Consider the following 14,238-nt stretch of genomic DNA (forward strand, 5'->3'; position numbering starts at 1 on the left):
TTGGAGCTCAGTGCCTATAGCTACATTACCAACTGGAAGTATAAGCAACCTGCAAAAAAAAAAAATAAAAAAAAATAAAAGCTGTTAATTGTTCTTTCCCTATATTGTAAAACTTGACTTATTCTAAAAAGCTTTAGCAATACACATTTATATTTAAAAAGAGAATCTAAAACGATCTTCTTTGAAGCACTGTTGAATAACTAAACTGTAGAGATAATCTTTAGCCCAGAAAAAGTCTCAAAGCATTTAAAATCAGCTCAGTTTTCATGACAGCGAAAGCTCAGGTGCATACAGCCATCACCACTACACAGATTTCAGCATGAAGTTGGCTTAAATAATCCAAGCTGTAACTCTGGCTGGCCATTATATCACGTGTGACTAATTTAGGACTCAGAGCAGCCTCATCACAGAGAAGCCACATCCTCCAGCTGCCCCAAGGCCCTGCTGCTTTCCGCCTGCACCACCCGTGCCAAGCGCTACCCGTGTGGGGTGCACCCTTTGTCTACAACTGCTTGGCTTTTAGGAAAAAAGTTGCCAGGAGGAAACTTGCCCTAAACAAGAGCTATACCGTAAGCTTAACTAGGGGAAGGCATTGTGGTTTTGTTTTTTCATTTGGGGTTGTTATTCCCCCACCACCACCACCACCATCAGGGTAGGTTCTTGGATGGGGTTTTCACAGCACAGGACTCTGTTTGCTATGCTCATGCACTATAGACTGTGGCAGGGCCAGTTGGCTCAATTTCTGTGAATGTAGTTTGGAAGGCTAGGAACAGCTGTGTTAATAAGTTTCAAGTGTTCGGACCTGCCTGACCATAACTGTGACAGCCAGGTCTTTCTGCAGGTAAAGCAGGGAAAGGTAATGATAATTGCAGCGATTACCAGTAATGCCTGTGTTCCACACTGATAAAACATGTTCTTTTTTCCTTGTTCTAAGTAGTACCTCTTATTTCAGCTCCTGCTGCCCAGCTGTTTCTTTGCTGTTCAGTTACGGTAGTTAATCACTGTACTTGCTAATCTGCCAAAACTTATTTCCCAGCAATCCAACTTCTTTTCCAGATCCACTTTGCATCTATTTTGCTCTTCACTTCCTGACCTGGTCCATTATAACTCCTACATCACAGTGTTCCTTTGGCCTTTTATAACGGAGGGTCTGTCTTTTTGTTGTGACTTTATGGATATTATGTCACTGTCTTTTTGCAGGTCCTCAGCTGGAAATATAACATTTTTATTTTGATGCTTGATCCTACTGAGAGCTCAGTACTTGGTACTGATTTGTGGCCACCTTAGTGAACTGATATTTCATGATAGGGTCTAAGAAGACTGGGATAGCAATTCATCTTTTCTTCATACTTTTCTATACCTTTGGGGCTACAGTACCAGGGAAAAAATACCTAACTCTGTCATGAAATCACAATTTATCAAACAGCTTGCTTAATTGCTGTTGCCTTATCTGTCATGCAACACTCCAAATTATGTGTTCCTGCAATTCTTTTCACAGCTGGGAAAAAGCACCACCACTTTTCCCTGCGGCTGTTTTATAACAGTTATAACAGATAGTTCCTTTAGGACTGATTTCATGTCTTATGCCAGAAACATAACTACTGAATATCATTAGTTCACCATCTTCAGTTCTGTGATGTCCATAAGATGAGTTCCTTTGCTGTTTTTAATGTCAGACAGGTGTTACATTCCGCTCTCCTTGTCAAGGTCATGCCACCATGCACATGCCTGCAAAGGCGTGCCCACAGGAAGAAAGAGCTGCCCTAAAAGGCGGAAAATGGTAGGCTCCCTTACACAGCAGCTAGCTCTGCATCTGCTGAGATCAAAAAGTGCAAGTTCCTGACCCGCAGTTCTGGGATGAAGAGTACGGGAAGAGCCATAGATTCCCTGCAGCTGGGAGGCTCATGCCTGCTACACATGCACACAAAAATGGAGATCTGGGGACACAGAAACTCTCTTCTGAAGGAGATGCCATTGGCCATCTGCTAAACAGAGCCATCAGCCAACATCTCAACTTCTCACAGAACCAAAATCTGAAAAATTACTGAGGGTTACCCAGCCCTGACTACGTTATATGTGTCCTTGTATGCAAAAATGTGAGTGCTAGGTGTTCTAGCACCTCAGATTTGCACGAGCAAAGCTGAAGGAGCCGGGGTTGTTCTCTTCCATCCCACCAGCTGCAGGCAGCAGTTCAGGAGAGGGCAGATGTGTGCTGGCAGGAAGAAAATGATGAGCTGCACAAACAGTAGCTGTAGAAAACCTCTGATTTCCTCTTTTCTGGAGAATGTCCTGTGTAGAACAACTGGTGGACAACTGTAGAGTCTACCTGCTAAAAACAAGGAAGGCAATTCAAGGGCACCATCTTGCTATTCTAGTGAGGAAGAGTTTAAAGTAAAGATGGCCATTAACAAAAGTCAACAAGGGAGTTAAAAAGTAGTGACCTGGCCAAAGGCTGAGGGAAAACAAGAATAACTGAACAGCCTAATAAACTCCAGAGAGATCTCCTCAGAGAGGTCAAAAGTACAAGGTTAAAGAGAAATAAATGAAAGCAATGGGAATTCCAGGAAGAAATACCAGAAAATGGCAGGTAGGGCTTTTGTAAGGACAATCTAAGGGATAAAAGATTGCAGGGGACCTATCTGTCTGAAAACAAAACAAAACATAAAAGCTACAATTACTATTCTGATTGGAAGACACATAGGAACCAACCCCAGACATAAGTGGCTTGGCTTATTCAGAAGAACATCGTGACCTTAAAATCTAAAGGGAACATACAATAGGTAGGAAAAAAAGGACATATGAATAGATGAAAATAAATAAATGGTGCCAAGCCTGCAGAAAACTCAGTCAGAAAAGGTAAGGCATGAAATCACTTTCAGCTATCAAAGGGCATAAAAGATGAGCAAAGAAGTTTGATAAAAGCATTAGAAATTAAAATAAGATGAAGAAAAATGCAGAGCCTTTGAATAATGCAGAAAGAGCCCATAAACAGTAAAGGTGAAAGTATGACAATAGTAACTCAAAGTAGGTCTAAATGAAGAGTGAAAATTTGATAAAATGATTGTTCAGACAAGGAGAAAAAAAATGGTTGAAATATATTTTAGACAAAAATATGACAGGACCTGATGAAATGTGCTCTGAGAGCCACCAGGCCATAGCAGAAGCAACTTGAGATCATCAGTGATCATTGCCCAGCTCATGGAGAGGACGGGACAGTCTGGCACTGGAGAAGAACATGTGTCTGAAGAGAAGGGGTCAACAACGATACAGTAAATTGCAAGTCAAATGGTCTAGCTCTGATAATGGCATTTAACACTGTCCCATATGACACAAGAAACCTAAAGAAAAAAAAAAAAGTATGTAAGCAAAACCACTATAAGCACATACAGAACTGCAGCAAAAGCATACTTCAAATCATTGCTTGCTTGCTTGCTGCTTTTGTTGTTTAACTGGTAGGGCCTGTCACTTGTGACTGGTTTATTCTTGGCACATATCTAGTTAATGATTTTTCCATTAACTATTTTGAAAACAAAGTGAAAACACTCAGAATTGAAAACACTCAAAATTAGAGAAGGACTCTGCACTGCTTGGAAGGGTTTGACTGAAACGTTAGGAACCACGTTGGGACTGTCTTAAGAAAGATGTAAAGATGTAGGTAAGAGTCTAGATGGAGTAAGGAAAATGATACAAGACTAAAAAGCCTGTGAGAAAAGGCTGATAAAACTTGTGTATTCTTGGGATAAACTCTAAAGAGTCTTCCAAAGCAGATGGAAGATTTTTTTCTCCTTTATACACACAGTCAAGAAAAAGGTTCATGTATTCTCAGTAAAGAAGAACTAGGCTTTGTTTCAGTTAAAATTGTAGCTCAAAAACTATTGACTGAAAGAGGCTTTGTAGTATATGAGGAATCCCCGCACGTGACGGTCTGTTTGCACACACTGGAAGCATTTCCACAGCCCCTTCCTGTTTCAGCACAAGTCAGATCAACTCAGACAAATGATTCCTTGAGACCTCTTTCTGATTCACACTTGTTTCTAACTGAGGAGCCTAAATAGGCCATGGAAATATGTTGGGCTACATCTTGGCATTGTGTAACGCTGTGTATCAGGAGGATTAAAGCTTCTCTTCCCACACAGCAGTGACTGTGTGGTGGTGTATCATGTTAAGGGTATCTAAAAAGGAGCGGACGTGCACAGACTCTGCCTTTCCCCAAACCTGCTGCCCTCCAAGCAAGCAATGAAGGGGAGAAGGGGGAAGAACTCCCTTTATTTTTTTATTTTTCCCCAAGATCCTGCCAGGAAGAGGAGGGAAGCAGAAGGGGATAGAGCAGCAGTGGTCGCCAGGGCTTCCTGCAGAGCACAGGCATGGCCCCGGCTGCACTCAGCGCAGCTCCGGACTGTAAAACCCAGGCTGCAAATCTTCGGCCAACAGTCGGAGCAGATAAACACCCATTTCACTATCTCTAGCGCAGCGAGCGAAGATAAACGGAGCCGCTCGCACGCAGGTATTTGTTTGACCGCCCCAAGCTTTATGGAGACGCTATTAGCGGGGTTAGAGTTTATCTGCCACTCCAAACAAGCAGCCTCTGCTCGCGTAGGAAATGGAAAGTGCTTGCGGCCGCGGGCCCTGCTCCGGCAGGGAGTGAAGCCGGCCCCTGCCGGCCGCGCCCCCGCCGCCCCTCGCGAACCGCGGCCACCGTCATGGCGGCGCCCGCCCCACCTCCGCCTCACGCCCCCAGCCCAACCGCCACAACGAACGCCAGAGAGGGGGCGGGGCCTCACCTCACGAGGGGGCGGGGCCTCGAGCCCCCAGCCAATGAGGAGCGAGATCGGCGGGCGGGGAGGCGGGGGCGGTGCGCGCGAGGCCATAAAGCGGGCGGCGGGGGCGGGCGGCGGGAGCGGCGGGTGCGGGCGCTGCCGGCCGGCGGTGCCGCCATGGCGGGGGCGCTGGGCCGCAAGGCCGTGGAGTACCTGCGCAGCAAGGAGTTCCGCGACTACCTGATGAGGTGGGGGCGGGCAGGGGGCCGCCGGCACCGCGCTGCGGGCTGGCGGGAGGCGGTGGGCCCAACGGGCCGGGGGTGGCGGGGGGCAGCCCGGGGGGGGGGGGCGGGTGTCGTGTGACGGGCCGCTGCCCGCGGGGTAAACCCGCAGGGTAAAAGCTCGGAGCTTGCGGGGTGGTGGGGGGTGAATAGCGCCGGGGTGGCCCGCCTGGGAGAGGGGACGGACGGCCCTGAGGGGAGGTGAAGGTCAGAGCGGGCTGCTGCGTGTGTGCCTGCCTTCTGAGGGCCTGGGTAAGCTTCATAGGCGCGGCTCATAACATTAGCATTTAGTTAGGTGTTCCAGAACTCATCTGGATTCATGGTAAAACAGCAGCCTGCACCCTGAGTAAAGAAACAAACCAGTGCTGGCAGGGGTGATTGCTTCCTAGTGCCACCAAGGTTAACAGCTGGAGGTATCTCTTTCGTTACCAAAGGCTTAAAGGCAGTGGGAAAAAATGAGCTGGATTTTGTTCTAGTCCTGAAATAAGCTAAGGCTGTATGGCAAAAAAGCATTCCTTCGAGTTCTTGCTTTGTGGGATGAGTCCTGCCTGGTGTACGAAGATACCTGCTTACTTTGTACTTCTGTTATTCAGTATGTCATGAAGGGCATAAGTCAGTTGTGCCATCCACTGTAGCCTTTCAGCATTGTTTCCTTGCTTTCTAGGAGCCAAGTGTGTGTTCTTGATTGTGCCCTTTGCTGAGATTAACATTTAGATAGTTGTCAACAAAGGACTGTAGTCTCTGCTGTAACAGAAGTGCAGTGTGTATATTTAGGAGCTGTGTATATTTAGGAGCTGTGTCTCTTTGCATTCCTTCCTGAAAGCCCTTGCTTCGCCAGCCTGCAGCACTCTTTCTATCCCAAAGAACATTCTCTTCTTGTCTCTCTCAGAGCAAGGGTTTCCTCAAAGCTATGAGACTGATATATGTTCTAGAAAACAGCATCTAATCGCTACAGTAAAGCAAGGCTTTGAAATGTGTAACTCACTCGTGGGAAGAGGTGACTGGAATTCCTGCTTGCAACACCTGTGCTGTGCTCAACTGCTTGACCCTAGATAGAATACCTGCAGTTACCCAAAGCAGTGGAATTCAGTGTGGCAGTGCCTGGTGTGACACTTATGGCTTGGGGCAGTCAAATCTTACAGACATCTATCAGGATAAGCAGCTTCAGTTTCAGCTTTGTCACTGGGAATCATGAAAGCCAGTGTAATGAAGGCATGCTGCTTTTCTCAGGTGGTTACATCTGGCACCAGTGCTGTGTTATGTCATCAGCTGCCTTCTGGATCTTGCTCAAGGAAACAAGATAAATTGCTTTTAAAGCTGTCGTTAATTATTAAGTGCTCTGCCAGTTTCAATTCTGACTTCTCTGAAGTGGTGTTTAATAGGGATTTGAACGACCGTAAATCATCTAACTATAGTATGCCTAACTGCCTTTATGCTTTTAAAGTAAACATGGTAAGAATGTAAGCTGTAGGTACAGCTTCTCTTGCTGCTTCATGTAAAATGCAGCAGCAATGTTAACTTCAGACTAGCTGATTAGCATATGAAGGCCTGACAGTGCTCTATACTTTGAACTTGAAGTTGCATTTTTCTGAAGATCCTAAAAAAAGGTCAGCTATCACTAAAGCTGTATAATCGAAGCTGCTAATAGTAGGCAACTGAGTCCTCTGTTTCCTATCCTAATGGTTTAAGGTGATGTCTTCTAGAAAATGTTCAGTAAAACAGCTTTCTTCCCTCTCTGAAGTAAAAGGACCTACAGGCCACTATGGGCAAGCTCTGGGATCTTCTCATGGCAGAAGCCTAAATTGCATTAGCAACAATGAATCCCAAGGAATCCTAAAGTTTTCTAGTGAAAGAAAAGCAAGCATGGAGGCTACGTCTTTTGGGGCACCTCTGAAATGTCTTCCTGATAACTCAGCAATAATGTAAATAGAGTGACTGAACATAGATGGCTTTGAAATAGAGAGGTGGTTCATTCTTCGTGAAGCATGAGCCCTTATGTTGACTTAAACAGAGTCTTAGACAACTCCTAAACTATATTTCAATTAACATTAGTAGTATAACTTGAATTAGCTGATCTTCAGTTCTCCTCACTAGTAAACTTTTAAACATAAGGACACTATCTTAAAAAAAAAAAGAAAAAACCTAGTTTTGTTCTAGAAATTGAAGGGCACAGGGCTTGCTCCCATGGTTTTGTGTGCTCTGAGAGCTGAACAATCTGCCTCTCTTGCAGAGGAGTAGTACACTTTCTGCCTGGGGGGTGGCAGTGTCTGCAGAATCATCTCTTGCCTATTAATGTGACAGCATGAGGAAGATGTGCACAAATTTGTGGAAAATACGTTTTCCACAATGTAACTGTTTTGGTATGGCCTATAGTAGCAATATCAAGTATTGACCAGATGTTGGTTCCCCCAGTGATGTCTGGATGCTTGTGCCGAAAGTGTAGTTGCTCAGTGAGTAAATCCAACAGTGATGTTGCTAGAACTGTGGACAAAATGTGCCCTTTGTGAGGGGATTGAATGTAGTTCTTGGAAGCTGCTAATTTGGAATGGCATCTCTGCAGGAACAGATGCCTGTGCTGTGGTATCCTGGTTTCAGATACGGTTGCAACAAATACAGTGTATTACCTGCAGAGCTTTGGGGGTAGATGTCTGCTTCTGAAGAGCTAAATGACCTTGTTCTGCCCTGCTCGGGGACTACAGTAACTGTTGCGGTTTCACGTGAGCAAGCGGATGGTTTCAAGACCTTAGCTGGAGTTGGCCACCCCGCTAGCAGCCGTGTGATTCTATTTTAGGCTCCCATTTACATGAAAACAACTTCCCCTTGAAAAATGGAGGGTGCCTTCTGTTGGCACAGAAGCACTGTGCTAAGAGCTGCATTTGAACTTGTTTGGCTGAGGTTTTGTGAAACAGGTAAAATGCGCACTTGTCCTCCAAAAACCTCAATTAATTATTGTTGAAGATCAGTTAATACAAAAACAAAAGAACCTGTGGTTAGACTAGTCAAGGACAAACCACAAAACCTCTTGAATCAGATGCTGCTTGTAACAAAGATGCACTGAAGTGCACAGCCAGCTGGACTCCTGGAGTAGACCTGACTGTTCGCTTTACTCTGGGCATTTGGTAAGTGAACACTGAAGCCAGTGCGATGGAAGTGCCCATTAGCAAGTGTTCTGCTATTCCTGCAGAAGGACACAAGCAGTAATCAGTCAGCAGCGGGATTTCTATTAATAGCCTGTTTCTGTTAAGTCATAATTCGGAGCTGAACCCTGTCAGGATAGAAGGAAGAAAATGCTTAAAAGTTCCAAAGCATTTTGAAAGATGTAGTAGCAAGCAATCTTAAATATTAACCGTAGTCTAGCACTTATGCATAGATTACTAAGTTATTACCTAAATTATCTAGTAACTATATGATCATTTACACACCAATTATGGAGTTCATTTAAGTAGCATGTTAAGTCGCTGAAAATGTCTTAGAACTCACTTAATCCAACCACAGTTGGCCTGAACTTAGTGACAGTAAGATGTCTGGCAGTGTTTTGTTTGACCTACTTAAATGTAGGTATACAAAGAATTCAAAGCAGCTTCTTCAAAAACCTTCACAGAGAAACTGTTGTTATTCAGCTTTGTCGTAGGCAAATAAGCAAGACTTCAATGTTTGGCATCTTTTGAAACTAGCTTAGGGTGGGATCTTGGATGCTTTGAGGTCTACAGGGCAGGAAAGTCTTCCACAGACCATAATGAGGTTTGTCTCACTAGGAAAAGATACTTGAGCAGCAAACACTTGTCACAGTAACAGTTCTTGAAGGAAATGGACTTTCAGTACAGTTACATTAATGTAGGTTAATTCCAGAGAAATATGCTGTCTTCTCTTTATTTGTGGTAAACTTCTTTCTGTGTGGATTATGAAGGAAACTAATATTTCTTTTTGTCTTCCATGTGCTCTTTGAATGACAAACAACGATGGCCCACTTGAACAGCACGGTAAGGAAGGGGAGGGGACTTGTGTTCTCACTTTCTGCCTGGCTCCAGTAACTTGTAATTCTTTTTCCTCCCAGCACTGTAGTAAACTTGCCTCCATCTGAAAAGCATACTGCTGACCTCCAGGAGTGATGTACTAGTGATACTTATTTGCAAGTCTGAGGTTAATGTGACCAACCATTAGCTCCTTCAGGCTGTCTCCTAAAGTAATCACTAGCAAAGGATATGGAAAAAAAGTCTGATTTTCTAAAGAGATCAAATTAATCCAGAGCAACTCTTTTATATAGCAACAATACTGGTAATACAGTGGTAACCTAACTGAATTACCTTGCTTGATTTTATTTTTAACTAGCTTTACTCAAGAGAATAAATGGTACCATATAACTCTACCTGCAGACTTTTTCTTTAACTCTTCGGTTTGCTCCTGAAACTGGGAGTTGATATTTTAGGCCTGTTAGGCTGTGAATCATACTGTTATGGTAGACTCTTAATAGCAATAATCACAATTTTATGGAAGGCTTGCTTATCGCTGCAAGCCAGACAAACAGTGTAAGTGTAGTTTAATTCCTGTGTATGGGGACTTCAAAGGGCTGCCTGCCTGCAGGTACTTAGAGCTGGATAACTGTCTCCAGGGAAGGGCTTCGTATCTACTTGCCTGGTTAGCAGAGGAGTGTTACTGTTAGAGCACCAGAAGTCAGAACTGCTGGTCCTTCAGTTTGCGTTACTGGAGCTTGAGGCAGTCTGTAGCATAGTGTGTGCTATTTGTCTGTGCTCTAATAGCAATTAAATTGGGCCAACTTGGCATTTTTACTTAACTTCCAAAATAGAAGTCACCATTAAGACTTATAAAACAATTACAGTTTTGACAATGCCAGAAATGTCAGGGTTAAAGCCATGAAGACTTGCTTTCTGAAACTGAAATGGTGTAAATTACTCCTAACATGTCAATAAAGAGTTCAGAAGTGTGTGCTGCCTCACCAGGAACCTTTTTGCAGTCTGCTTTAGCGTGGTGATGCAAACACAAGTTGTCCTAGATTATCTTACTGAGCAAATCATGGTTATGTGATTGGATGACTGTTGCTGGCCTTCTTACTGTCAGTTAAACTATTTAAGTAGTTGCATTAAGGCATCTAAAAAAACATCCTGCATGCTGTTGACTTTTTCTGTGAATATTCTTATTCTGTTGCAACAAATACTTTGTGTGTTATAGGTACACTTCTTTACACTATCTAAGCATAGCTGTAAGGTATAAATACTGTGTAACCATGTAACTATTCCCTGTTATGCCATGTTCTCTCTGCCAGCCTCAAGAGGCTTTACCTGCTGCAGGTGTAACTTTTCCTATCAGTAGAAATGTAGTTTAAAAAAAATCTTACCAAATTCTTACTCTTAGGGAAAGAGACAAAAGATTGGGCATAGTGTGTATCTGCAAAGCTTTTACTGTAAGGTGCATCTCTGTCATATCTGGCCCAAGTCAGTTTTGAAAATCCTTAGTTTCCTATGGGAAAAACTGATGGGAGTACTATGTGCATCTTCTGCAGAAAGAGGTCTGCTAAAGCCTTGTTATTCCTCAAAATAGTAGAAATTAAATTGACACTGTCTTTCTCAGTCATTTAGCCAGTACAGTTTGATCTCTTATCAATTTTCTAACTGACTTCTGACTTGATGTTTGTCTTCATGTGAACATACTTGCATGTAACTGTTCTAATCTTAAAGCTAGTCACTGACCTTTAGGTTGTCACCAGGTTGTTTCAGTAGTTGCAGATGAAGCTGTAATCTAGCTTAATTTCATGGCCTTGCTCTTTGAAAGAGATGGTGTAAGCAGTTGAAGGTACTTGCTGAGTATTTCTTGATTCTTAGCATAACATGAAAGCAGTTCTTGTTCTTCAGCTGTTTCTTGTGTTCTTATGTTTTAGAAGACTCCAACTTGAGAGATGAATGCTAATGTTCTGCACAGAAGTGAGCTGTAAAACTGAGATTGCTGTAAGGCTAAACCAATGAGACTGCTTATTGATGTCTGAGGAGAATTACACAGAACTGCATTTCAGCAGTCTTAGAGTAGCTTTTCTCCACTTTGCAAGAAGATTGGGAGTGGGTTTCTTCTGCTTCCTTCATGAAGACTAGATTGTGTTAAAACAAGGGTTCAAAAGCTGTATGTCTTAACTTGAAATCTTACCTTGAACCCCATTGTCCAAAGATTTGTGTGGCTAAGGAAAGCTGTAGGTATGCTGCTGGATGTTTTTGGTTTTGTCCAACTTCATTTTCCTTTTCCCTCCTTTACAGCACTTTTGGGGGCCAGTAGCCAATTGGGGACTTCCTGTTGCTGCTATTAATGACATGAAGAAATCTCCAGAAATCATCAGTGGCCGAATGACATTTGGTAAGTACTGGAAACTTCTTGTCAGTAAGCTGACTACAGAGCACAGATTCCATACTTCAAGCAGCAACGTATTACTAATTGCTTATGAATTGGTGATTGAAGCAGTTATAGATATTAAGTATCTTGCAGTATAGTTTTAAAGGCCACTTCTGGTAGGTAGATTAAAGCTGTTCCTTGCCTTCTTGGAAAGCTGGTAACAAAGCTTTATGCTTCTGATTGTTCATTGTTTCGGGGGGGGGGACTTCAAGTCCATTTTTAGAATTTTTCCAGTAAGAACTGTATTAAAATTATTTTAAAAACACTGTCCTAGAAATCGACAGGATAATTGTTGCCATGTCTCATTAGGATTAACAGGACTCCTTTTATTTTCTGGCTGAGATAGCTTAGGTAATAACCTAAAAAGGTTTCAGTTCCCTCATGAGAAACTGAGGGAAAGCAAACTTTTGTGGAAGGCTGCAGCTCAACAATTTGTATAGCAAAAGAAGTGTTGTGCATTTTTCTGCATTGGATCCTTAAAGTGGACAAATTTGTATAAACAACTGGAAAATTCAAATGCCAATAAGAAGCTTTCTGCTGGTGTGAAAATGATTTCTCAACAAAATGCAGGTATTTAAAAATAATCACTGATATCTATTACTTTGCAGCACTGTGTTGTTACTCCTTGACTTTCATGAGATTTGCCTACAAAGTGCAGCCAAGGAACTGGCTTCTCTTTGCATGCCACTTGACTAATGAAGTTGCACAACTTATTCAAGGAGGACGACTGATCAAATACAGGCAAGTTCAACTTTAAAAATGGGAAGCCATAAACCATTGGCTCTTGGTGTTCTTTCAGTGACATGTAACTGAGGTGGCTTCTGGAATTCTTAATAAGTATGCAAAAAGTAGTGAAGAACAATGTTGAGATAAGTTGAAATGTGACTTGTTGCCTTGTACCTCCTGTGGAGCTTTGGAAAGGTCCACACAGAAAAGGCTGGACCCTTAAGGTCATGGATGTCTTTCAGCAGCTGCTAGCTATTTTTGACTTTGCTTGTGCATTATTTTGATTAATCTACATGTGTCCAGCTCAGTAACTCCTGAAATGGAGGCTTCCATGAAACAAGGGTTTGTATGTCTGAAAGACAAATCAAGAACAAACTAAGCTGACTGGTCTTACCTATATGGGATAGGTCTGATAGGTCTGTGTAACTGGGGTTCAGACTGCAAGTCTCACACCTTCAGTTTCTAGCTAGTAGTGCAGCCACTGCCCCCAGGCAATCTGGATGAGTCAGGGTTGTGGCTTTTCTATTCTGCTCCAAGAAATCTATGCAGAGCAATAAGAGGATGAAGCCTCCTGAACTGTAAATTCAAAAAGACTTGACAGAACTGTAAGTGGACCTGCCTTTGCATAAATACCTGGCCAGGTGTCCTTCAGTTGTGAGCAAAAACCTGGATGCACAGCAGAACTCAAGGAATGAAATCTAGTATTCACTCTTATAAAACATGTTCTTCTCTTGGCAGGATGGAGAAAAAGAACTAAATATCTAACTTGAAATAAGCCAGGGAATGTGCTCATCCCGAATTACAACCAAGGAAGATGTGCCATCTACAGTTGCTGTGACAATTACAATGGGGATAAAACCAAAACACCTGTTGTGAATATGACCCCATTGAGGATCCTTCTATTAATTTTTCAGCTTGCCTTTTAAGAAAAAGTACTACACAGCAATGGGAACCATTGCATTTAATGTGTTGCTGCCTTACAGGTCCTTAACTACCCTTCTAATAAAGTGTTAGTCACCTAAATAACCAGCAATATTTAAAACCAACTTTAAGTCTGCAAAAATAAGTGGCCCATGATGGTTTGACAACTTGTTTTCAAATTACTATGAACAGAGGTCAGTACAACAGAACTGTAGGTGGTATTGTTCTATGTAAACATATTCTTAAAAGCCATTTAACTTAGGTGCGTTCATTCCTATTCTTTTTTTAAACTTAAGCAATGGCTTGCTAATCTACAAGAACAAATGGGTAGACAGGCAGCCTGGAAGCGACCAGCTTTCTCTCTTCCTTTACTGCATGCCTTGTCTCAGTAGAGACATCAGTAACACAATTTTTAAGTCGCACATTATTTAATGAAGATGTGGAAAAGCAAAAGCATAGCACTGAATGAAGGAAAGAAACAAAGTCTGATACTACTTATCAAGAAGTTCTAAATGGTTTTTTTTCCTACTGTTTGAGTTGTTCTAGATGTATGTAATCCTTGTTCAGGCAAAAACTTAACTTGTTTGGATTCCAAGATCTGAAGGACACAAGATGCCTTTCGGTAGTTTTTTGATGTCATTGGAAGAGTGATTTTTTTCATGCATGACTTGCCTGAATGTTACATTGATGTTAAAGTTATAGATGACAAAGAATGTACATGATGGATTTTATCTTGATGCAGTTTTTGAACAATAAAACATATTCCAAATGGCAATAAACCATCTCAAAATTTTGAAAAGTTCTGTTTATCATACTGTGATGCCAGATCCGAAGTGAAAGTTTAGTATGAAGAGGTATATTACTGTAATGGCATGAAGCAAAAACAGACTGGCAAAATAAATGGTGTTATCCGTTTTATGTGATGAGTTCAGGCAAATGTCCTCTGAATCCTAAAACTTTTTTCCTTTTTTTTCCAGTGTCTCACTGTTTATGAGTAAAACTGGCCATCGTAGATCCTAGGCCACTAAGATAGGAGGGAGCTCCAAACAAGGAAGATGTACACACATGCACCTCCCCAAGGAGGAGGGTCAGATCAGGGAGAATTGAAACCAGATGTACATAAGTCCATGGGGCCTGATGGGTTGCATACATGAGTGCTG

The 14,238-nt window shown here is 42.5% G+C and overlaps 1 protein-coding gene across 1 annotated transcript; it reads left to right on the forward strand.

Annotated features, from left to right (window-relative positions):
* Positions 1-4,919: 4,919 nt before the first annotated feature.
* MPC1 (mitochondrial pyruvate carrier 1) lies at positions 4,920-13,857 on the forward strand. Its single transcript, XM_080588491.1, has 5 exons — positions 4,920-5,005; positions 9,093-9,096; positions 11,299-11,395; positions 12,040-12,172; positions 12,896-13,857. The coding sequence occupies exons 1-5, from the start codon at positions 4,935-4,937 to the stop codon at positions 12,912-12,914; spliced, it is 324 nt and encodes a 107-aa protein (XP_080444617.1). The 5' UTR covers positions 4,920-4,934; the 3' UTR covers positions 12,915-13,857.
* Positions 13,858-14,238: the final 381 nt, after the last annotated feature.

The sequence above is a fragment of the Anser brachyrhynchus genome (genome assembly GCF_964034855.1).
Source record: "Anser brachyrhynchus genome assembly, chromosome: 3".
NCBI lineage: Eukaryota > Metazoa > Chordata > Aves > Anseriformes > Anatidae > Anser > Anser brachyrhynchus.